The sequence below is a fragment of the Labeo rohita genome, chromosome 9 (assembly GCF_022985175.1).
Source record: "Labeo rohita strain BAU-BD-2019 chromosome 9, IGBB_LRoh.1.0, whole genome shotgun sequence".
In the NCBI taxonomy this organism is placed as follows: Eukaryota; Metazoa; Chordata; class Actinopteri; order Cypriniformes; family Cyprinidae; genus Labeo; species Labeo rohita.
The window spans coordinates 17,690,487-17,716,929 of record NC_066877.1 but is presented as its reverse complement, the minus strand read 5'-3'; the positions used below and the strand labels follow the sequence as shown (position 1 = coordinate 17,716,929).

Here is a 26,443-nt window from a genome sequence, read left to right as displayed (position 1 = left end):
GACAGAAACTGTCACCAGATCGGCCTTAGTGTCACGTGTAACCTCCCTCCAGCAGCACAGAGCAAACTCTGGGCCTCATCTCGAGCGTCCAGCTGACGCCAGTGTGTTTCTCTTGGGCAATCTACCTTCTGAAAGGCATATACCTTCTGAAATATATGTATGTACCTTTGTGCTTAAAACAACATTTGGCCTGCACTTTTGTTTTATGACTTGTTCGCTTTCTGAAGCCCTGTTAGTTTAAAAACAAACACTTTCAGATTAGTGGCCGTGTGAACTACGCGCTGGCGATAAACTATGTACTAAGCCGTACACGGCCGTGCAAATAGAGAGTAAGTATAGAGCAAATAGGCAGCGCAGAACGTTGTAGGCGCGATTGCAGCTTTATGGACCTAAACACTGTCAATAGGAATGAGTTTGGAATAGAAATGTTCAAACATTTTAATGCCAAGAATCCAGACCTACAATGAAGTTCAAAAGTTTGGGGTCAACTTATTAAGGATGCATTAAACTGACCAAAAATAACAGACCTTGATAAGACCTCCAGTTTAAATAAATGCTGTTTTTTAAACATTCAATCCATCAACGAGTCTTGAAAAAAAAATGTATCATGGTTTCCACAAGTATATTAAGATTTCAACATTGATAATAATAAGAAATGTTTATAAAGCACCAAATCAGCATATTAAAATGATTACTAAAGATTATGTGACACTGAAGATTGGCGTAATAACTGCTGAACATTTTTGGCATCACATTAATTAGATTTTAAATTTTATTCTTATTTTTATTTTTAAAAAAAAAAAGTTATTTTATTATCATTATTTTTATTATGTTTTACTGCATTTTTGATTTTAAAAAAGTGTATTTATACTGGGAGAATGCAAGTAAGCATAATAAAGACAAAATATTGTTTGAAAAATAATAATAATAATAATAATAATAATAATAATTGACATTAACCTTGTCATTTATGTCAGAACAAATAATAAGAATGTACTTTCATAAATCATTTTTGGTAACACTTTACAATAAGGTTAGTTTAGTAAACTGCATTAGTTAACATGAACTAAGAGTGAACAATATTTCTACAGCATTTATTAATCTTAGTTAATGTTAATTTCAGCATTTACTAAGATATTATTAAAATCACAAGTTGTGTTTGTTAACATTAGTTAATGCACTGTGAACTAACATGAACAAACAATGAACGACTGTATTTTTATTAACTAACATTAACAAAGATTAATAAAAAGTGTTACTTATTTTACAATAAGTTTCATTAGTTAACATGAACTAAGAATGAACAGTTGAGCTTCTACAGAATTTATTTAGTTGATGTTAATTTCAGCATTTACTAATGCATTGTTATAATTTGTGTTTAACATGTTTGTTAACATTAGTTAATTTACTGTGAACTAACATGAACAAACAATGAACGACTGCATTTGTATTAACTAACATAAACAAAGATTAATAAATAGTGTAATAAATGTATTGTTCATTGTCCGTTCATGTTAGTTAATACATTAACTAATGTTAACAAATGACACCTTATTGTAAAGTAACTAAAAAGTTACCTACTTTACAATAAGGCTTATTGGTTAACATCAGTTAACTAATGCATTATTAAAATCACAAGTTGTTCGTTAACATTAGCTAATGCACTGTGAACTAACATGAACAAACAATGAACGACTGTATTTTTATTAACTAACATTAACAAAGATGAATAAATACTGTAATAAATGTATTGTTCATTGTTCGTTCATGTATGTTAATACATTAATGTTAACAAATGAGTCCTTATTGTGAGGTGTTACCATTTTTTTTTTTTTAATTTGACAGTGTTTAGTAAAGTGTCAAATGATACGTGTTTAAATACAAATAGAAACCCTTTCAAACAGAAACCCTTTTAATTCAGTTCAAATTTGTACGTTTTTCACAATACATTTTCACAAATCTTTTTCTCTCAAAATTTTTGTGGACTTCCTAGTGCCCCCTTGTGGCCCCGTGGTGTTCAGTGGACCCCAGTTTAAAAACTCCTGCTTTGAGGATTATATCACCAATCAGAGCCACAGAAATCATGATTGTTTTCACACATGTTTCCAGAACCTCCCTGTCAATGTTTTGATAGTGTGACAGAGTCACTATATCCATGCTCTATAGAGAAAATCAACCTAATATTAATAAAATTACCCACAGCAATTTATTTCTCTAGTTTATTTAAATCAATGTATGTTTTATACTCTCAGAATCTTGAGATATGAACTCACTGTAATAAGCGCAGGGATATCGTTATGAACGCAGCACCTCAGTATTTCCCCACTGGAAGGAGATATGCCTGAGACAGAATGGGAACAGGCCTGGGGTGATGTTGTAAATTGCTAATAAATATTTACTCGCGCTGCATGTAGGCCAGAGTACCGCAAACTGCTTGTATCTAATTAATCAGATGAGCCCGATCACTTACAGATAGTGTTTAGACAACTAATTATTACTGTAAAAGGCCCCTAATAGCAGGAGGTATAATTAGCTCAACCTGCAACACGTCTTACCAAAACGGAGGGTATGTTGGGATAACATACTTCTGTACTACTGTTGTTGTCATATGCAGTATGTAAACAGTAAATATTTTCATTGGTGTAACCTAATTTAATCAGACTGATTCACTAATTTGTGAACAGTCATAAGTAGCACTGGTATATTTGTAGCAATAGCCAACAATACATTGTATGGGTCAAAATTATCATTTTTTCCTTTATGCAAAAATCATTATGATTTTAAGTAAAGATCATGTTCCATAAAGATATTTTGTAAATTCCCTACCATAAATATATCATAATTAATTTTTGATTAGTAATATGCATTGCTAAGAACTTTATTTGAGCAACTTTAAAGGCAGTTTTCTTAATATTTAGATTTTCTTGCACCCTCAGATTCCAGATTTTCAAATAGTTACATCCTCATACATCAGTTTCAAAAAACCGACCCTTATGACTGGTTTTGTGGTCCAGGGTCACATTAAAATATTTTAGGTTACTTTAGGAATGAGTTCATTTATATGTGGTGATAATTTGACTGAACATTCAACAACCAATGATGAAGCTCCCAAGATATTTTTGCACAAAAAAATAAATTAATTAGTTAAAAATAACTTTTTACATTTTAAATATTGTTTTTTTCTGTGTGTGTATGTTTTTTCTTAGACTAATCTGACCTTGGAAGTCAATTATTTTATTTTATTTTATTTTATTTTATTCTATACACAAGGCAATCATTTAATCCATCATTAATGAGTTGTAGAACAAGATTGTTTGCACTGTAGACTTGGGAAATGAAACTTGTTGGCACAGAGTCTTGATTTCTAGTATGTGGGTTACTATGCTCCTCCCCTGTCTGTAATACTGGCATGGTTTAATGAACCTTGCAGCTCGTCTTACATTTCATTTACCGAAACTGGCCAACATCCTGTTTCATTGATCTCACTAGAGCACTGACAAGCAATTTCAGTGAATCCAGCTGATACTTGAGTGGCTCAGGTCTTCAGTATTGGTCGATCAGTGTCAAAAGAGGACAGCTCGTCTAACCATGGCTGCCCTTTATATGGGTGGTATTAACTAAAGGTCTCTGGAACGGTACTTTGGACAAGGATCCATTCAATTAGGACAGCTGCCCAATCGCAAACTGCTTCTGGAAATCTTTGAGGAACTCGAAGTCATTTAAGCTTATTGGAAGTTCTGGCAAATGATTAATATGTAATCTTCAGGCTTAAGACTTTTTAAACGGCCCCCCTCGCTCACGATTTGAGCGCATTTCATCTTCTCGCTAGCAAGCTGTATGTTTATTTAAAATGTACGCGCTCGCTCCGGCAAATCAACATTTGGGCTTCCCAGGGTCCTCAGGTGAACAGTTGGCCTAATTTTCCATTCTTTCACTCGGTGCCTGTTGTGGATGTGGCAGGCACCAGCTCTTGGCTCACGATGGACTAAATCTATTATTCATATTGCCTGGTATCTTAGCGACATTGTCCTGCCACCTGTCCAATAGACAAGCTCGCCTTGTTGTACAAAGCGAAGACATACTTGTTGACAAATGGAGGCTTTGTTCTCCGGGCCCACACACACAATCCAGCGTTTGTGTAGTAATCTGGAAAGTTCATTCAGATGGACTGTATCGTTATATCACGTTTTGCGCATTTGCAAAAGCTAGATTGTAAGATTCTCCAGCTTGACTTTTTATGTGTTTTCGTGAAAAAGCGCAGTGGCACAATGGTACAACGTGCTGAAATAATGCCAATCAGAGCTGCGTCAGACAGTACATCTGTCATAACATAATTGTTTGTCTATTCTGATGTTATGCTCTTTCAGCTGACACTTCAGACTTCAGTCTGTGAATCGCAAGTCTTTACATTCTCTGCAGCTTTGCTCATTTGTGCAACGTGGCCTCATTGCCATGCAAAGCTAGCATGCAGAAATATTTTCAAATGCATAAATCTCTTCCCAGTCTCTATATTTCATCAAGAAGTTTTTCATGTTTAATAAATTACAGCGCCGATCCTCTAAGACTTTGTTATTCATAAAGCAAAGTATTCAATTGGGATACATTTAAAATCTTAATCATAACCTGCAGGACTATTTGCAGTGTGCTAATATTTGCCTTGACGGGGCTTAAAGAAGCCCGCAGACAAAGCTCGCAGATGGGCTTATCCTGAGAAGCAAAGCTGTACTGCAGTAAAGATGGTCTCATTGTTTGTAATTGGATTATATTCACAGATTTTTGTAACCAAAAGTGCATCTATTCTTTACTGTACATCAGCTCTTTTCACAAAACAATGATTCTCTCAGTTTGATTTGTGGAGTGTGCGCTGTAGCAATGGCTCTGCCACATTTGTGCAGGCGTAGGTACATAAATATGTTTTTAATGTAAAGTACGTTGTCAGAAAGTGGCATCCAGTTTTGTCATTTTACCACAGAAAAACACTGTGAAGTACTAATGATACCTAAAATTAAAAGTAAAAAACAAAATCAGTTTAAAAAGTAATACACCAGGTTCGATTACATTTTAAATTTTATATTTATATTATATTATATTATTATATTATATTATATTATATTAGAATTTTTAAGGAGAGGTTTACATTCTTATGTTTTCACAGCAGCTTTACTTTTTTTACTGTAGCAATGGCTCTGCCGCATTTGTTTCATGTTTCATCTGAAATATAATATCAGAAAATGACATCCAGATATATTTGTTTGTTTATGTTTTATTAATGCAAATTTACATAAAAAGGTTTTATAAAAATTATTTATATATATATTTATTTATATATATATATATTTTTATACATATATATAATTTTGCATAATTACAAAACAGAACTAAAACGTTAATAAATACTGATTAATTTATTAATTATGAAACACCATAACACCATTTTGGGAGATGAATCTGGTGTATTATTTTCAAAATGATTTTGTTTTTTTAATTTTAATTTTAGGTATATTTAGTAATTCCTGGTAAATGTGTTTTTCTGTGGTAAAATGACAAAAAAAATATTTATATTGGAAAACAAATTATATATTATATTATATTATATAAAAAAAAGTCTCAGGGTTTCTACAAAAATATCAAGTAGATTTAATAACAGTAAGAAATGTTTCTTGAGCATCTAATTAGCATATTATAATAATTTCAAAGGATCATGTGAAGACTGGAGAAATGGATGCGTAAAAATTCATTTTTGCCATCACAGGAATAAATTACGTTTTAAATTTTGTTAAAGTGAAACCATTATTTTAAATCGTAGCACCATTTCACATTAATATTTGTTCATACTCCTACTATATTACATTATATTATATTATTATAGAATCTTTATCAGAGGTTTGCATTCTTATGTTTTCACAATAGCTTTACCAACGTAAAATTAAAATGCACGCATTATGGATTTTTGCTCACTACATTATCTTTTGATCAGAGTACTGTACGAATAATGCTTACCATAGTGAATTCATGCTGATTTAGGGTATAGGCATTTTGAACGAGTTTTATATTAATGACACTGTCCCCACCATCTGTCCAAAATACAGGACAAGGGACCATCTCCAATATGCTAGCCACCAAAGGCAAAGTAATTAATGACAGCAATAATGCCAGCAATAATGACTAGATTAAATATTTTACAGGCCGACTGCCATGCAGTGTCAAAGCCAAAAGAAAGCTAACGGCCTCCACTGAGATAATGCTTGAAGAGAAAGTCATAAAAAAAGATATTGCTTGAATAAAGTAAATGACAGAATGTTGATGAAAACTCTAGTGAAGAATTCTACTTCGTTACACACATTATTTCACTAATTATGCAGCCTTGACATTAGAATTCATGTTTAAATTCTGGTTTTAGAGGTTTAGGGCAGCGTATGTAAAATTTTAAGTCCTGATGTTATAGCTAACTGCATTTAAAATCACAAAACATTGTCCCTCTGCTAGTGGTACCTAGAGGAGCGGGTCAGAGATTCACTTTCTGTCCTAGAACATGGTCTCTGTCTGTGCTCAATTGACAGACCTGGCATCTGACAGGGGCATCTGCTCGCAGAGCCTGTGCCAGCGCGGTGTATACACCGAGACATCTGCTCCATTAGTGCCCAGGGGGCATCCTGGGCAGTACAGTAGACTGGGGGCATAACTACTGCCAGCTCCCTTCCATGGCACATCCCATGAATAGCATGGTGTAGCTGTTAGCCCGCCACAGTAGGAATAACCAGTGATGTTTTCTTAGAGGGAGGAAGACAGATGAGATTTTGCTCTGTTCAGAATGTGTAAACAATCATAATTGATTTACAGCAAAATTTGTTAGTCAATCAATACAGTTATACTAGGTATCATTTTATGATGCATTTTGAACCTTTTTTGGGTACCTATAACAAACTGCTTGCTCTTTGGACAGCAAACATTGGGTTAAAAACTGGGTGAAATATGGACAAATATGGACAGGATTTTTAAATGTTTAACCCAACCTTCCAGGTAGTTTTAACTCAACGATTTCTTAAAAATTACTGTATTTCTAGCTTAAAATGAAGCCACAATAGGTTGAAAATTAACATTTATTAATATGTTCAATAAATGAATATGTTAATTTTAAGCTGACTAAATAATCATTAAATTATAAACATTTTAACATTTTATTGCTGATGCCTCTAGTAATTATGTGTCCTTTTTTTTTTTATTTACAACCTATTTTGGGTTTATTTTAAGCCAGTCATACAGTAATTTTTAACCATATTTGAATTAAATTAAACTACCCATTCAGCCCAAAGGCTGGGTCAAAACAACCCAGTATTAAAAATATTTATTAATTGAAATATATCAGAAAATGCAAATATTTGGTCTACACTATATTTGATGGATACATGTCCAGTTAAAAAAAAAATTAGATTTTAAAAAAACATTAAAAAAAGATTTTTAATGTTTTTAAAGAAGTCTCTTCTGCTCACCAAGCCTGCATTCATTTGATCCAAAGTACAGCAAAACTGTAACATTTTTTTTTTTTTTTACTGTTTAAAATAACTATTTTCTATTTGAGTATATTTTAAAAATATAATTTATTCCTGTGATTTCAAAGCTGAATTTTTAGCATCATTACTCCAGTCACATGATCCTATAGAATTCATTCTAATATTCTGATTTGCTCTTTAAATTAAATTATTATTATTATTATTATTATTATTATTATTATTATTGTTATTATTATTATTATTATCATTATGTTGAAAACAGGTGAGTATATTTTTTCAGGTTTATTTGATGAATAAATGCTGATCTTTGGATCTTTCTATAGATCAAAAACTCCTGAAAAAATTTACTTAACTGTTTTAAATATTGATAAAAATAATAATACAAAATTTGATCACAGGAATAAATTACATTTTAAAATATATTCAAATAAAAAGCAGTTATTTTAAATAGTAAAAATATTTCACAGTATTAATATAAAAGCAGGCTTGATGAGCAGAAGAGAAAAAGAAAAAAAAAACCTTAAAAATCTTACTGTTCAAAAACTTTTGTTTGTTTTTTTTTTTTTTTTTAATATTACTTTTTTTAAAATACTTCTTTAAAAAACACTTTTGCATGAAACTGAAGTACAGTAAAGACTTTTAGATACAAAATATGGTTTTAGTTACAAAATATTTCTAATTCAGATAAATGCTTTTTTTAAACTTCATCAAAGTTAAGTGTTCATCAAAAAATGATGAAATAACACTTACCATGGCTGAAAAAAAAACCCAGCATAAAAAAAAATCAGCATATTATAATGATTTCTTAAGGATCATGTGACACTGAGGACTGAAGTAATGATGCTGAAATTTCAGCTTCACCATCACATTAATGAATTACATAAAAATGTCTGTTATTTTAAATTGTAATAGAAAACAGTTCTTTTAAATTGTAATAATATTTAACAATTTTTTTGTTTGTTTTTACTGTATTTTTATGAAATAAATGCATTCTTGGTATATTTTCTTGCAAAAATATATAAATCTTACCGACTTCAAACTTTTTGAATGGTAGTGTTTATATGTAAGGAAGCGGTGGCTGTATAATCTTGGAGGTCTGTTAATTCTCTTTTAAACAAATCCGTTACGGTGAAATTTGAGCTGAGGGAGTTTGGAGTGCACACAGGTGGCCCTGTGAAAGCTCCATTTCAACATCTGCTCAGGTTCCATAATGATATTGATCAAAAGCATCGATTAAATTATTAAAAAGCCCTCTAATCCTCCAAATTAAAGCCTTATCAACAATAAATTACCCTTTTACTTATTTTCCCATACAAGCTTCTTTACACTAACAGTGTTTGAAATAATACAATCAGCTATATTACTATATCCATCATAATGGGTTCAGGGAACTTCATAGTGTCAAAGGTCAGGTAGTGACACTGATGTAGAACAGTCAGCGCACAGGTTGGTGCCTCTCAGGAGTTTGCCATGAGGTCATCAGCCATCTGACATGTAAAGAGCAGCGGGGTCAAGAGGTCACCGGTTACAGCTTGTGTTACAGCATAACAGCTTTTAATGGACGTGGACTATTACGGACCATTAGCACCACTCGCATGTGCTTTCATGTAGGAAAATTGAAAAGCAGACTGAAAAAGTTCAGCATTATAGAGATGTTTATGCTTTGATTTTACAGAAGGACTGAGTTATTTTTCAAGAACATCTTTAATTATATCCATTTAATAGTGAGATACTCTATGAAGTGATTGCACAGAATCAAAATGATTTTGCTGAGAAGTGTAATGGTGTCAGATAACCGTGCAATTGTACTAAATGTGTTTGCTTAACTGCATAAAGGTTATAGCCACATAACACAGCTGCATAAGCACAGACTAAATGCTGATTGCTAATTTTGGCAGCTTAAAAAGGAATTATGTTGTGCATAAGTTTTAAAGGGAATTATAGAGATATCAGATAAATTGAGTAATCTGTTCGATTACATATTGGCGTTTTGGTAAGTCAGCAGTTTGGAATGGGACACATTCTGCATGTGGCCTTCTCGAGCATGTCTCTATAATTAATAGAGAAAGGGGTAATGGTCCAGCATTGGGGAAAATTTTGATGTTAGATGAGCTATGTTAATGAAAAAGTGATGGAAAAGACATTAACTTCTCTCTGAACCTAGAGGTTCAAATGAAGGAGCAATACCCAAATCAAAACATTTCATCATCTCTTCCCTGCCAACAGAAATTAAGGAGCCCACACAGAAGGTTCAAGCCTTGAAGAAACTGATCCATCAACTCCCGAAACCCAACCACAACACCACGAAACTGCTCTTCCACCACCTGAGGAGGTAAGTCTACATCCATATACACAACCAGGGGCGTAACACCAAATATTGGGTCCCACAGGGCATTTTGGGGGCTCCTGAATCATTTGGGTGGGCGGTGGGAGGATAACACTATAATGAACAGTGGTCAAGATGTGTGGAAAATGATATTTTGATGAGATCAGGCTTTGTGGATAACAAAGGAATGACTTTTGCCTTAAGATAAAAAACAGTGCCTACTAAGGGTGGGTATATACCCATCGACATGATTAACTGCTAGAAATTTGTCAACCGCTAGAGATTTCGGACTATCGTCTCAATCGCGGTTACACGCTCATGTGACATAAGTTCTTTTTTGAGCTCATGAGTTATTTTTACCGCTTTATAGGCCTTGAAAGGTTAAATACACACACTTGTATGTGTCACAATGCCCGTCTTTGCAAATAGCCTTGTAAACCCAGTAATTTAAGTCTTAAGTGAAAGCAAACAGCTGAGAAAGAAAACACGTCTAACAATATATTGGATCCGGGTAGGTCTTAAAGTGACAGCAGTCTAATATACTTGCTGTCTGTCATTCACGTTAATCAAACAACAAAAGAAAGAAAATCTCTTACTGCTCTTGACTAATTCACAAATATATACTTAATTTATACAGTGAGGAATATGCAGTGTTTTTATACATTTGATTACTTTAAACAATGTATGTACTATTTATTATTTATTTGTGTTTTTTTTTCTTATTGCTTGTAATTAGTTTTTTATTCTATTTAAAAATAACTATATTGTGATATGTATTGTTACTGTGAAATAAAATTACTAATATTGTGATATAAGATGGAAGTCACAAGTAGCAAATTTTACACAATAAATTGACCATTTAGATTAGATTAGATATGTTAGATTTTTGTATTTTCTTAACAGTGTCCATTTTAGTCATCTGAGATTCAACTTCGGAGAGGGTGTAAACTTTTCACTGACTTCTGTGGTCTGAAACTTTGAACTTTGTTCACTAATGATCAACGAAAAAGACTTTGTTCATCATATGAGCTCTCATTAGGCATTTATTTTTTTTTTTCACCTGTCTACAGTGTGAAACTGAACAGAACTGACGTTTACATGACATCTAACTATATGATATCAACCTAACTAGGCTTTCTAGCTTTGCATTTAGCTGCATATGGCCCAACTTTTTTCAGAAACTCAGACTTTGTCTGTTTAATACTTCTTCCTTTTTGAAAGTCTTTTTTTTTTCAGCTTTTTTAAGCTACACTGATGGAAAAACTTCATTGTAGGTACAAAAACTATTCAGGTTTGAAATGATATGAGGGTATGAAGGAAATAATGACAGAATTGTCATTTTTGGGTATCCCTGAACTATCCCTTTGAGAACCAAGTTACCAATTCTCTCTGCACTGCTAGCTGACCTTGACAGTACAAAACCAGACTAGACTATAATAGGAACTTCCCATTTTACAAATGGAAAGTTTGAGACGTATCTTCATAATGTTAGCATGACAAGATCATAGATTGCAATAGATTACAAAGTTGTTGTTTTTTACAGTGAGACCAACAAGTAATACTGAAAACCTTTTACATAAAAAAGTCTTCAATAAACAGGATGCAACATGAACAGAGGACTCAATATGAAGCATAATGTGTATGTGTGTGTGTGTTTCCGTGTGTCAACGCTCAAGTCCTTGTCCATGATAGCGTTACTGGCACAGCCAGAAGGCCATATGGCTAGTCTCCATCTCCCAGGAGGGGTGTTCTATCCCACTTTACCCTTCTGCACATTTACCACCCTGCACAGGAGGGCCACAGGACTCATCTCAGATTGATGAGCACCCCCTCCTCCCTTCCCCCAATGGAACATGCCCTTTGGCACTAGTGCTAAAGTCTGTTGGGTTGCCCATGCCAGGTCTCCCAATCAGAAAACACTAATGTGTGACTGAGAGAGAGACACTCATTGAACAACAGTCGATTTCTAGACAGGAACACGATATTCTGAGAGTCTGACGTGCTGAAGAAAACTAGGTCTGCATTCCATGATAAAGCTTGACAAGTTTTTAATTTATCCGGGGTGAACATGCTACAACACAAACCTGCTGCCTCCTATCCTACAATATAGATGATGAGATTTACAGTTTGCCACAGCCAAAGAAATGTGTTGGGAAGGTTACTTTGGAAAAGTAATCGCTTACAAATTACAAGTTACCCTATTTAAAATGTAATGAGTAGTGTAACTGTTTCAGTTACTTTATTAAAGTAATGTAAATGATTACATTTGATTACTTTTCTAAATTTCTAATGAATGTTTTCGACTGTTAATCATTTCCAAACATTGGAAATAGGCAGGGTTAACCTTACAGTAGTAAGGCTAAAGGCACACCTTAACAAAAAATGTGCCGTTCACTGAGTCTAAAATGTTTAATTGCAGAAAAAATATATATACGTTTGTATTGACATTCATAGAGCAACAGATTTTGTGGCAATAAATCATACAAGTCTTCTATTTTGATTTAAAATCTTGTAAATGTATGAGGTGGCAAGGGGGGCCTTTTAACCCACACACGGGGTAAAAGGCTCACCAGCATAGGGTAAAAGGCACACATATAAATACTTTAGCTAAAATATATGTTTTAAATAATGTCTAAGTTAACACTTGTTCAAAACAATCACTTTAGCAAAGTTTGTACCATTTTCTGAAATATTAAAGAATAGCTTTTTCTTCTATAAATATGTTGTCATTAAAATATGTTAATATAAAAATATTTTTTAGAATACAGTAACAAAATCATTTTAAAAAGTAAATATTCTGAAAGCATTGAAGGAGATCCCAAAATCCCATAATGATCAGACAAATTTGCACATGCATCTTGAAAAGCGAATGTTTTATAAAGTGCTACGCCACATTTCGTGCCATCTAGTGGTTTAGAGGAAAATAACATCAAAGGGGCCTTTAGCCCCATTGTACTCTACTCAACACTGATTACTGTCAGACTTTCAAAATCTTTCATCACTTGAATAAAGGTTATAAAAATTAAATTTTAAAGCACAGCCACCATAAAATCAGACTTTAGCATCTAGGTTAAATGCTGATTTAAAAACACAACAAAAAATAGTTTAATAGCTATGATACTGTTTTTGAAATCAAATCTTTGCATAGCTACCACATGAAAGACTGGCATCTAACAATGCCTTGGAATAAAACCAGCTGATCATAAAAAATAAAGCATATACATAAAACCCAAATAGGAAATAAAACCAACCTGGTCTCATGATGAAAACGTAACTCTGGGAACTTTTTCGCAAGACACGAAATATATACCGCCACATATGTTTTGTGACACCTTTGATGTGAAATGTCCACTGGGTGGCGCTAAAAGAGTGTTTGTTTGTTTTTCCCCCAGAACAGATGAATGCACATATAGTACGTTTTATGTGACGTTGGTTTTGTACGTGTCACAGCAGTTCTGACTTGAAATATTCGTTGACTGGCGCTATAACTAATGCTCTGTGAAAATAATAATGCTCCGTTTTAAAATAACGTACCATCTGCACTACACCTAAACCTACCCGATAGTATGAAGAAAAGCAAATGTGTAAAAATGCAATCGCAAGCATGCCGTTTTAGCTTAAAAAATGTCCTGCTTGCACTTTTAATGGCAGAAAACAATACAGTTGATAGTGTAATCCTATATGCAAATCATGCCGAAAGATACTGAGGATATACTGTAGGGTTTGGTTTCAGAAACCAAAGATTCAGTATGCAAGTGAGCAGCAGTTTGTGTGCAAACAAGGCAGTATGTTTTAATAAAACACAAGGCCTTATAAACCTCAGAAGAGTGTGTATTTTAATATCTTGTCCTCTGGTTGTCAGATAGTCCGAATGACAGTTCTTGTGTGTCATTTTTCCTGAGCTGATTTCTTGTTTTTCTTTTTTCTGAAAATAAAAAAATCTATATAAAGGAGCCATTTTCTCATGTTTCTTCTTTCAATATTAAGTCAAAAAAACAAATGGACGAATGATACACGGATTCTATTGGTACGTATTTCGCGTCTTGCGTAAAAAATCTCACAGGTACGTTTTCGTCATGAGACCAGGTTGTCATTGTGAATCTGCACAAACTGCCCCTCAAACTTCAAAGTACCACCATAGTTGGAAATCACTGGCAAATCTGTATTCAAATACGCAGTCACGAGGGTAAAGCATTATCATAAATTCACTGAATGGTGGCATTAGAAAATCCATTCAGCTTTTATTCTGCTTACTAAAAAGCTGTTACAGTGGAACTTGTGGTGACACTGAAAATCCCTGTAGTGCCACCAAGTCTGTTCCTTCTCCACAGCGACGTTCCCGCTGCTCCTTTCTCTCACTATTAGAGCAATAAACGGGAAGAGAGCTTCGAATCCAAAGCGCAGCGCTTTGCTTTGTGGGCACCACACCCTGGCCAAGTGATGTGGTTCTGTTTATTTTATATTCTCACTTAAGTCATACTTGTTTCTGTCTACTGCTTTCCCTCTCTAAATATCAGGATGACTTTCCCATGAATAAAGGCAAGGAATGTGCGGTCACAGTGAATTAGGTTAGACTGTGTTGTATTTGTTTTCTAAGACAAATGTAGTCATTTTGCAGATGAAGATAGAACAATGAGGTTAGATGCCGTGCAGCTCGACTGAATAAGTATTGATATGCATATCCTACTTTCTCTTCTAAACCAGGTATGCTTAACTGAAGCAGGCTTTCTGAAGTTCTACCGTCATGCCTGTGTAGGTTATATTTTGCGCTGACTTGGCTCATCTAAAGTGGTGAAAGTCAAAAGCTCTTTGTTGTGGGCGCTTTTTGTGCCCGCATGGAACCAATGTTCATTTTTTCTTTTGGTCCGTGGAGCCTGGATTCAATAACCAGTTGTGTGCTCGCATTGTGATGATGTGGTCAAGGCAACCAGATTTTCTCAACAGTACACTTGCTCAGTAGTGCTATTTATGTCATTTTTTGTGGGAGGTTTTGTCACCACCGCTCATATTTCCCGTTTACCACAAGTGATTTAAAAGGCCACAGGTTTTGTTTTTTGTTAGTAATTCAAGGTTCCGTTCGTCTTTGTGCTGGAAAAGAAACCTGGAGAAACCTCTGATCAGGAAAGCCAAGAAAAAAACATTTCTTCTCATCTATGTTTGGTGTCTCTCAAATTAGATGGAAGAAAACTGCCGTCGTGCGAATTTTGATATCTACGACAGTACATGCACAGCAGTTTATGACATTTTATGCTGCAGACAGGAAATAATAATAATAATAAAAACTGTAAACAGTAAAAACTAAATTGTAAATACCGTAGGTCGAGCCAGGCTTCTTTGATAATAGTTTCTTTTATAGGTTCAGTCAAGGCCGTCGTCTTGTAAGACGAAAATGACACAGTTTAAAGCTTGGAGCGATTCTCTAACCCCCACCCCACCTCAATTTATTATTCGTCCCATGATTCTTCAGGAGCCAGTTAGGCTGACCCAATTAGCACTGGCCTCCTAGGCGGGGAATGACGGCATTGTGCGCTAGCCTCCATTTCCTGTCATGCCCCGCTTGCAAACGAGATGCTAATTAATAACCATTGGCATCTTGAGCCGTACACGTCGGCTTATGTACGGGATATCAATGATTTGTCAGATTCAACCAAGCGTAACGCAGTCACCTCCGGTCAAGCTGCCCACAGCCTGGCCCTTACCCAGACACCAGAGCAACTTCACTGGGCTCCAAGTCAGCTGATGGTTTAATGAGCGCATTTTGCCATAAATACCCAGATACTGAGGACCAGATTGCATCCTTCCCTTTTCCAAATCAACAAATTTCTTTACTGAAAGTGATCATTTAGGCGAGGTGTACAAAAAATACATGCTCTTAGAAATCTGAGGGGAAGTTTTTTAGATGACGGACATTATTTTTACTTAAGATTTTGAAATGATAATGGAATATGTTTGTATGAATTTTATATATTCATATATAGAATGTTTTCATATATACCTTTTAAATGAAAGCTATGCTTTATTTTAGGACAAACATTTGATTAAAAAAATAAAAAAGATATAGAAATATAAAAAGATATTTTTTTATATGCAATTTTTATTTATTAAAATAAATATTATTTGGTTGCTTGCATTTCAGTAATATTAATTTCTAGTATTTTTTTAAATATGTTTCATGTCCTGCCGCTTTTGTTTTTTTGCATTTTATTTTAATATGCAATATTTATTTATTTATTTATTTGCTTCCTTGCTTGCTTGCATTTCAGTAATCAGTTGTAGTATTTTTTCTATATTATTCATTTGCTGTATTTATTTATTCATTTGTTTGTTTGTTTATTTATTTTTGGAAATATATTTAATGTGCCACTGTATCTGTTCTTTACTTTTTATTTACATATTTTTATTATTTTTTTATTTGCTTGCTTGCTTGCATTTCAGTAATATTAATGATAGTGTTTTTATGTATCATTTATTTGCTGTATTTGCTTGCTTTATTTTTTTTTTTTGTTGAAATACGTAGCTTGTGCTGCTGTTTTTGTTCTTTACATTTTATTTTTTTATATGCAGTATTGTAGTATTTATTTATTTATTTGCCTTCTTGATTGCTTGCAATTCAGTAATATTAATTTGTAGTATTTTTTTTTATTAATTTATTTAAAAAAATGTTTAATTTGCTGCTGTTTATATGCAATATTGCAGTATTTATTTATTTATTTGCTTTCTTGATTGCTTGCATTTCAGTAATATTAATTTGTAGTATTTTTTCCATATTTGCTGATTTTTTTAAATGCTTCATGTGCTGCTTTTTTTGTTCCTTACAATTTATTTTTTATATGCAATTTTGCAGTCATATGCAACATAATAATTTATTTTATAAATGCTTTTTTATAAATGGTTAATTTGTAGTATTTCTTCTGTATTATTTATTTAATTTTAGGATTATTTAAGAAGTGTTTATCTACAGTTTTATATAAAGTAATATATATAATCTTATCATATATTAGAAAAAAAACATTTGATTTAATTGAAAAATATCTATGCATAAGTGTTTTTTTTTAAGTGAATTTTATATAATTTAAATATAAACTATTTAAATGTACCACTATCATTTCTTTTACATGGTTCTCTGTTGATGACAGTGTATTTACAGGCAAAAAAATGCTTTTTTTTTTGGCTGCCAGAGAGTGTCTTCATATTGCACTTCTTCCCAATATGTGCTACTAGTGTAATTGAAAATGATAATGACTGTAATTAAGCTTCTTTCATGATTTTAATCGATCTGGCATTACTGATAGCAGAGATGAATAGAAAGGTTTGGGGGGGGTGTTGGGGTCATGTATATAGTGGTGTCACAGTGGCATAATTACCAAAAAACACTAAAAGGTTCGACAAAAAGCTTCATATTTAATGTTTTGAAAAATCTCTTCGGAAATGAAGTCTCTCTCCTTAAGATCATTAGCAGACCATTAGCAATGGCAGCCGGGATCCTTACATCATAGCGCGCTAATTAGGTTAAAATGCTCATGGCAGGACAAGCGTCTAGCTGTGATGTACAGGGGAAACGAAATGGCAGAGGTTAATTATGCACATTAATGGGGAATTATTGAGAGCGCTTGGCCTGCCTTAAGTTGTGTTTCTCAGCTGAAATGGCTTCCCAAATTCCCAGTAACACACGTCGCATGTAGCGAGATCATTACCTCGTTCGGAGACGAACGTGGAAGTCTGTGCGTGAGTATTTTGACAACAACGCGGGGATTACAGATCGTCGAGTTGTGTTGCATAATTGTACACCATTACTTTGATAGATGTGACCATAAACGTAGATGGCACAGGACGTCGGTTACACTACGGTACAGTATACGTGAGAGCAGTAAACCCAGCGCACTCCTAATCAGTACCTTTCAGAACTGGGCCGCCGTAAAACCGTACAAAGTGTGCTTCTAAATGTTAAGCCTGCTTCCCACCTCTTAGTCAGGATCCCGTTGACAACTTGGAAGGAAGCCCTCCACCACAATCCCTCCCTCCCTTTCCAGGCCTCAACCCATAACAGAGCCAGAGGGCTCCAATCTGGCTCCTTCTAAGAGTCCTCCAATACCCCAGTATTGATTGTCTCTCCACCACAGCCAAACCTCAGCTCAGAGAGATTCCTCTAAAAGTGCGCTTAGATGCCTCCAAAGACCAGGCACAAGTCTTCAAAAACACCCTGCCGATGGTCCGTCACCGACGATCTGAGTAGGTTTTTATGACAGGAAACGTGCACGCTTTAATGATTGTACTTGTACGCCGTCGTCAGTTCTTCCATTAGGATGTTTAAAAAAAACAAAAAAAAACGTTCCTGTTGTATTGCATCAATGATCTGTTGGTTTCTGTTTTGCAGAGTCCTGATGAAGTCACAGAAAAACTTGATGTCGAGTCAGGGCATCAGCATCGTGTTTGGACCGACTCTCATGTGGCCCGAGTTTGAAACCGGAAACATGGAAGTCAATATGGTGTACCAGAATCAAATAGTGGAGTCCATTCTCATTGAATGCGTGGAGATCTTTGGGCCGGAGGGCAAGTGAAGTGACCCCAGAGAAGTCTGGAAAAAGAGACTGAAAAAAGAGTGAGAAATCAAGAAGAAGAATGAAAAAAAAAAGTGTGTGTGTGTGTGCTGGCTGAATTTTTACGCTGTAAAATTATTTCTCAATCCTGATGTTTTCATATTTGCTGCTTGAAAAAAAAAAATAGTCACATTTATAATTTTATATATCAAGTTTGATATTTTATTTTTGTATAATGCAATTTTCACATTGTATCATACCTCAAAACATTGACAAAAATTGAAAAGCTGTATATGATATACATGTTATAGGGAATTTTTGTAAATGATCGTTTTGGTTTGAAATAAATTGGCTGTAAGCGATTTTTGGCAGTTTTTTGTCAAACTTTAATTTGGCAGAAACCTGAGATACCAACTAGAGCTTGCGATTATTTTCTGGCAGCACATACTTGCGGTCTGTTGCAACAGGTATTTGCTTTGTAATCTTGTGTTTTGTTCATTGTGGATGTACATGCATTGGTTTAATTTTAAGTAAAATTTGGACTTGACATTGAGTTTTCTGCTCTTCTTCCTCCATAAACGCTGTCACTCTATGGGCCCTTTGCATTGTCAGATAACGTACAGCGTGATCACATCGGTTTCTAATCAAACTGCCAAAGTCCTCTCCAATTCTCGAACAGCAGTCTCTTTTTATTTGCTTCCCGCAGGCCAGTGCTGAGACTGTCTGCATGGAATGTGTTTTTAATTCCATCCCAGAGATAAGAGAGAGTCTGTAATTACGGGAAGAGCCATCCCTCCTTGTAGCATTTTCCCTGCATCAGATCCCTCATAGTTTGGCATCTCGAGCAGTAATGATGAAGGGGTACTGGAGGAACAGGAGGGCGACATAAACCAGATTTGCGGGTTGCGCGTCTCTCTAAATCTCGACTGAAAATAACGCAGTGAAATGGGATGCAGCTTTTAGTGACCTCTCTGGCACAGCTGCGCTTCACTCGGGGACCTTAACGAGTTCGGCAGGCCACCAAGACCTTCAAGCGCAGAACCTTTGAAAAGACACACACATACTTGTTTTTTTTTTTTTTTTTTTCTCTCTGACCACAAAAAGTTTACAGAGCGCTTGGATCTTGTATTGAACGTGGTGGCTTAGTTTGTCATTAAGTTTTGACACCTAAAAAGTTACACATGCCAGACAGCCTCATTTGCTTCAATGCTAGTAATGCAGGTTTGCCTTTTTTATAATATATATATATTTATATATATTTTTTATAATTTATATATTTAAAATATGTATATCCAATATAACCAACTGACCCTTAGCTTGACTGACAGGCAATCTGACCAATCATAACAGAATCTGCCATTTTTGTCCTACAAACAAATCAGACAAATTATCTTGGGTGAACTTGAAAAATGGTGTGTACTGGCGTTTTTCTGTGGTTGAAATAAAAACCCTCTGTTCAGTTCATTCATGTCTGTTTGTGCTTTAAAAGGACAGTTCACCTAAAAATAAAAATTCTGTCATTAAGTACTCAGCCTCAAGTCATTCCAAACCAAGACTTTCGTTCATCTTTGGAACACAAATTAAGATATTTTTAATGAAATCCGAGAGCTTTCTGATCCTGCATAGACAGCAAAGGTCCAACCACGTTCAAGATCCAGAAAGGTAGTAAGGATACCAGAAGAAATCTTGTATGTCAGTGTGTTGTCAGTTTCCTCTTTGAAAAAACAGGTTTGTTTGACTTGCATGAGACTAAAATCAAAATGTCTCATTGGAACTGGACTAACGTCATGATACACCTCAGTGTTTTATTTCACACCGTGTGGGTCTTGGTCAAAAGTAGACACTGAACATCAGCTGCCCAAGCAGAGCAGAAGAGGCCACGCTGTAGAGTTCATTCTTGCATTAAATGCTTCAAATAACAAGAAATCAAAATGTGTGGGTGGATGGACTGAAGTGGTAAGTAACCCAGGGGAGAATATTGGCAGATATTTGCTGTGTACATGAAGCGAACGCCCAGATTTATTCTGTGCTAGAGCCCATGGTCACATGACACTGGGCTTTGTGCAACACAGCTCACACTTTGAGAGCCGTCGTACTGCAGGTGGTGCTTTGCTCATTAATATGTGCAAAATTAACGTCTCCCATCAAATTGGCTTGTGAAAAGGTGTGGTGCATTTTGAGCGTTTGGAATGTGGTGTGAAGTGACTGAATCTAAAAAAAAAAAAAAAAAAAAAAGCCAAAGTATTTATTTCAGTATTTTACACAGATTGTTTGTCACACAGATTTTGACCTTGCCAATAGAAATGAAAAATACATACACTACCTCTTGGGGTATTTTTTTTTTTTTGTTTTTGTTTAGTTTTTTTTGTTTGTTTTTAACATCTCTTTATTTGATTTATTTTATAAAATACAGTATACATATATATATATATATATATTTTTTTTTTAATTAAATTTAAGGTGAATTGTCTGCAGCCATTAATCCAGTCAGTGTCACATGATCCTTCAGAAAATTTTCTAATGTGCTGATTTGCTGCTCAAGAAACATTAATGCATAATGCATTTTTGCTGAATACAACATTTATATTAGGTGGCATTAACTACTGTGTACTTACATCAAAAAGTAAGCACACTGTACTTATTGTGTTAATATTGCAAAACACTTCTGCTGCTATTGAGGTGGGATATGGGTAAGGTTGGGGATAGGTTTGGTGGTATGGGTAGGTTTAAAGTTGGGTTAAGGTGTAAGGGATGGGTCAGGGTAATTATAAATGTAATTAAAGAAATTAATTACAGATGTAATTACATGCAGGTATTTTTAAACTATATAAGTGCATTGTATAAAATTATTACATTTAAATGGATGTACATAGTAGTTAATGCCACCTAATATAAAGTGGGACCAAAATCAAATCTCACTGACCAAAGTTTTGAATGGCAGTGTGTGTATATATGTATACATACACTATACACACACAATACTATCATATATATATATATATATATATATATATATATGTGTGTGTGTGTGTGTATAAAATGAGCCATCATTATGTTTGAGAACAAATAGCAACAAATTATCGGGTCTGCTAACCATTGTGACCAGTGTGAAGAGCTCCATTGACGCCATGCGGTCGGTGGGCGAGGGGCGCTCAAAGCCGTATGAAACTGCGGCCTTCGTGTTTTCTCTACGTAAGCCAAGACGTTCCACGTCTAATGATTTCATGTAATAACTGGAGACCACTGCGCTTTTCCGAACCCCGACAAACTCCCACACACCCCACCCCCACACTTTGTTTTCCCATCCTTCTTGGCAGAGCTTCATGGAAACGAGCGTCTTTGTAAGTCCGCAAAAAACAGAAAAAGAAACGCAAGAAAGGGCCCAAAAGTAAATGAAAGCATAACAATACAGTGTCCCTGTGAGATGCCTGCCATGTTCTAACCACCAGGCCCCATTAAAAAGAGCCTGGGCTCCAACAGAACATGGCAGCATATTGATAGCATATGACTGAGTCACACGAGGACAACTACGGCTCTCTCTCTCTCTCTTATCCGTTCCTCTGGTCTTCCTTTAAGATCAGGGATCAGGGCAATGTTATACAAACACAGAGTGAAAAGATGAGAAGTATTCTACCTGTTAGTTCAGCCAGGGCCTTCTTCTCATCCTGTGTTCAGAAGTAAACAAATGGTATAATCACACAACCGTACTGTACGACCACAAACAGTAGTACTCACTTCCCCCTTGGTAATGGTATAATTGGACAGCGTGCCACAACATGAGCTAGTGTGAAAAAAAAGACTAAAATAAATAAACTGGCATCAAGCAGCAGGCAAACAGAAAATAAAAGCCTTTTTATGTACAGTCCATTTGTAGATAAAAAAATTTACAAACCCTTTTGTACTTTCCTTGCTTTAGAAAGTAAATTATTTAAAAATAATAGTATAATACTAATACTTATAATATTCCTCTTATTATTATTATTATTAAAAAATATATTTTTTTATTTTATTATTTTATAATAATAATAATAATAATAATAATAACAATAATGCTATTATTATGAAAAGAACATTTATTTTGACAACTGTAGAATAAAACAAAAAAATTTCAAAAATGGATAAAGGATAAGAATCTAGTGAAATTCAACAAAAAATAATTTAATAGATATTACAGGTGCTATTACATTAGAGTACACTGTAAAAATTATTTTGCAGTTTAGTTGTTTCAACATTTTTTTTAAGTTGACACAACTTGCATTTTCCAAGTTTGTTCATTCAACTTAATATTTTAAGTTTTCAGTCTCAACTGGTTTGTAAGTTGACTGAATTAGAGTATTTGCCCCCTTAACTTTAAAAAATGTGTTGAATCAATTCAATAACAATATCACGTTCTCAGCATCACTTATCATGAGAACTTGTGAAGACTGTTGCACACAGAAGACGTTCATCAGCCATCATATTAAACTTCTCCAGAAAATTTGGAAATTTTCTCAGTCTACAAATTTGTATTTATTGGTTTAATATGAGTAAAATTACGTTTGAAGAGTTCAGATGCAAAACCCTCCAAAAGCCACTTCAGTCAAAAATAATAATACTGAGTGAATGCCCTCGACACATAGTATATATCCATAAAATGCTTTTACTTTAAACTTGCTAAATCCTAGCCTCAGCCCAATCAGAAGTACCGGTACTTAGGTAGAAACATAAACATAGGAGCCTGATTTAAAAAATGCGTATTTTAAAGATATCAGATAGACTTTTGACAGATCCACATAAATATTAAAATAAATATTCTCCCATGCGGTATTGAGCTGAATTTACAGAGAGCGATAAAAATACAGTTTGGGTTAAACAAAACAAAAATAAATAAATAAAATGAAAAGCTATTCTCTTAACTTTAAGGGGTCATCGGATGCCCATTTCCTCAAGTTGATAATTCTTTAGGGTCTTAATGAGGAGTCTATAACATGCTTTGGTTAAAAGCAACCCGTTTTGTTCCATGTTTCTTTAAATGCTAATGAGCTCTGCTCACCCCGCCCTTCACTTCTGTAGGGTGACGAGCCTTGCTCTGAGAGAATGTTTGCTTTAGCTGCAAAACTTGCTAACTAGCACATTATTAAGAAAGGCGATTTGCAAAGATGCATACAAAAAAAACCCTTATACTCACTTCTGCTGTAGGTGAAGCTGGATCACGAATAATTTGTGTGAATATAGACGCATTTAGGCAGATCAGGAGGCCCATTCCCTTTACAAACAAACTTAATCCTCTGCATCTTCAGCAGCTCAGATGTCGGGAGTAAATGATGACCACTATGTTTATTATTAAATCGAACAGAACACCTAAATCACTTAAGAGCCATTCTTGTCTACATCCCTGCTCCGGCATCAAAACAATGGCGGTCTGACTGTTGCAGCTCATCAGGGCTGGTCTAAGGTAAGACGGCCGTGTTAATTAACTAACTTGGTCGGTGTGACGCCACACAGACAAGAAGTTGAGAATGGCCTGATTTTGAAAAAGGGGATATTATTTTTAGCAATTTATCATTATAGGGTGTTTGTGTTATGTTCAAACAACATGTAAAAGTGAATTTTGCATCCAATGTCCCCTTTAAAATGTTGAAATAAGATTATTCCCTTTATTAAACACTAATTAGAAAAACATATTAAAATAAATACATTATTAATACATATGAAAAAATAAACGCTTCTTAATTTGGTGACAGCCACGCTCAAACTGTACTGTGACCACTAAATTTTGCTCAAGTCAGAACTTGAGGGTTCTCATTAAAGTGCCATTTCCATTTTCCATTTCCTAAATCCTTTTGCTGGTTTCAGAGGAGGCTGTGATGATTCTGTGCCGTTTCATTTGCAGTGATTTGCTGCTTTAAATTCTGTTCTGGTTACAGCAGTGAAGTTAGAAATGACAGAGAGAGTGTTAAACGTAATCTTACCTTCACTTCCAAGTATCTAACAACTGATACTATTATCTGATAACATACAAAGGTCTGAATATCATATTTAACCTCAAAGCTGTCTTTGTACTTGAAGCTGTATCAGATCAAATTCACTTCAGTGATTCCCCTGTCAGAGATGAAAATATCTACAAATGTAGTCATATAATGTGAATGGCAGCTTTCCAAGCTCTGTGCTTCTCCAGTGGGACACCAAACTTGAACTGTAGGGGGAAAAAACAAGAAGACCGCACAAGTCTTAATACCATTTGTTATGCCATCGAATTCGGCCGGCATTAAATTAGCCTCATATCCCTAGAACACCATCAGTGAGAAAACAGCAACAGGCCAATGAAATGGTTTAATGTGCACTGAGTTTTATAGAGGTTGCTATTAACTTTTTATATGTGGGGTGACATTTTGTGCCGAAACGGCAGGTTATAGGCTTTATGGCGTCATTAGGTCCTGACCTCAGGTCGGCCCGGAGTAGATGGCAAATTCATCTGACAATGTCGGATAAGGTGGAAACACATTCATCTGCTTCTTATAAATAACACAAGGATGAACAGAAAGAGGCATAAGTGATAATGCTCGGATAACTCGCACTAAATATCATACGGCACACAGAAGTACCTCACTGACCCCCTAAAATATGAAATACATTACATATGGAGGTAGGATATTAGGACTATTTTTCTAAGAGCTGTAAAGGAAGCAGAGCTACTTAATGAGGAGTAATGAGACTAATCTTGGATGCGTGCGAGAAGACGGCGGCGTGATTATATTTGAGCCTTTAATTCAAATCCTTCGTCCGGCGCACCTGAAAAATCGATGCATCTGAAATAATAGCGGCAGAAAGTCCGCAGCTTTATTGAGAGAATGTCTGATAATAAAGGAGGAGGAATCCTTCAATAACTCTTGCAATAAAAGTCAGGCCTCTTTTAATAACACATATGTTGGCAGGCCTGAAGTGGGCCGTGTGATTGTGGCATTGCTGTGATGTGAAAGCAGACACTTACATCTTTATGGAAAATCTGACAGGCCATTGTTAGTTTGCCCAGATTTTACATTTTGCAAAAACATATAAATAGCTAGTTACCATGCCCCCTTAATTATGCAGCGGGTTCCCGGTTGCAACGTACAGCCAGATCTCCGACGCAAGGAAAATAAAAGAACCATATTTAGATTCAACCACAGTCCTGGGGAAGCCTTGCATCAACCTTTACTGAGTCTCGGGGGACTTTGTCACAACCTGGCAACCTCAGGTGGAGCGAGAGCCCACAACGTTTCAAGCCGCAACTTGGCTGCCGCTCTGTCGGAGTGGGAACCGAAGACTCCAGAATTCCAGGCTGGAGTCCTCCGGCACAAAGGATAAAAATGGATATGAACCGAAATATGAGGTGGGCCCGCCTAGGCGCAACACGAAAGCGGTTTCAGGTTTTTTGATTGTTTATTTTTACTTTGTTCTTTTTTCCATTAACCGCAAATATAAAGTTGCTTTCTTCCGGCATGTGAGAACATTAAAATCACATATACGTGTTTTTCTTCAATAAGAGCAGAGAGGTAGAGTAGAGAGGTTTTTTCGGGTCATAAACTCTCTTTCACAATGAGGCTGGATTTTAAATCATATTGTATTTCTGGGGGGGTCACGTCGTCACATGCGCTCCTCTGTTAACATCCTGTCACTGTCGGCTCTCAGGAGAGATCTGAAACAGTCCCCCAGAGCGTCCCAGGAGAAAGCATCAAGGTTCACCTAGGAAAAAGAGAGTCAGAGAATAAAGGGGAAAGAGATGGAAAAAGCAGAAAACGGTGAAAGTGGTTGACAGAAAGCAGTGGCTCTCAAATGGGTTTGGTTCAGGATGGAGATTTTATTCATTTCAAATTTTACATTGGACATCAAGTGGGACCCAAGCCAGTTGAGGAAAAGCATGTATTTATTTACACAACCAAAAGTGTCAAAAGTTTTTGAACAGTAAGATTTTTTTTTTTTTTAAAGTCTCATCTGCTCACCAAGCCTGCATTTTTAAAATTTATTTATTTTAAGTACAGCAAAAACAGTAACATTTTGAAATATTTTTACAAAAATAAAAATAACTGTTTTCTATTTAAATATATTTT

At 35.0% G+C, this 26,443-nt stretch overlaps 2 protein-coding genes across 4 annotated transcripts in view; one reads left to right on the top strand and one right to left on the bottom strand.

Annotated features, from left to right (window-relative positions):
- arhgap15 (Rho GTPase activating protein 15) overlaps nucleotides 1-18,921 on the top strand; it is a 43,300-nt gene extending 24,379 nt beyond the window's left edge. For both annotated transcript variants that reach the window (XM_051119406.1, XM_051119405.1), the window contains 2 exons: nucleotides 9,738-9,843; nucleotides 18,212-18,921. In XM_051119406.1, coding sequence (XP_050975363.1) covers nucleotides 9,738-9,843; nucleotides 18,212-18,395 — 290 coding nt within the window. In that variant the 3' untranslated portion in view covers nucleotides 18,396-18,921. The remainder of the gene's footprint in view (nucleotides 1-9,737; nucleotides 9,844-18,211) is intronic.
- Nucleotides 18,922-24,209: 5,288 nt separating this feature from the next.
- The window catches only part of gtdc1 (glycosyltransferase-like domain containing 1), a 51,797-nt gene continuing 49,563 nt past the window's right edge, over nucleotides 24,210-26,443 (bottom strand). The window contains exon 11 of one of the 2 annotated variants that reach the window (XM_051120117.1): nucleotides 24,210-26,078. In XM_051120117.1, coding sequence (XP_050976074.1) covers nucleotides 25,980-26,078 — 99 coding nt within the window. In that variant the 3' untranslated portion in view covers nucleotides 24,210-25,979. The remainder of the gene's footprint in view (nucleotides 26,079-26,443) is intronic. The other variant, XM_051120116.1, reaches the window with a different exon arrangement.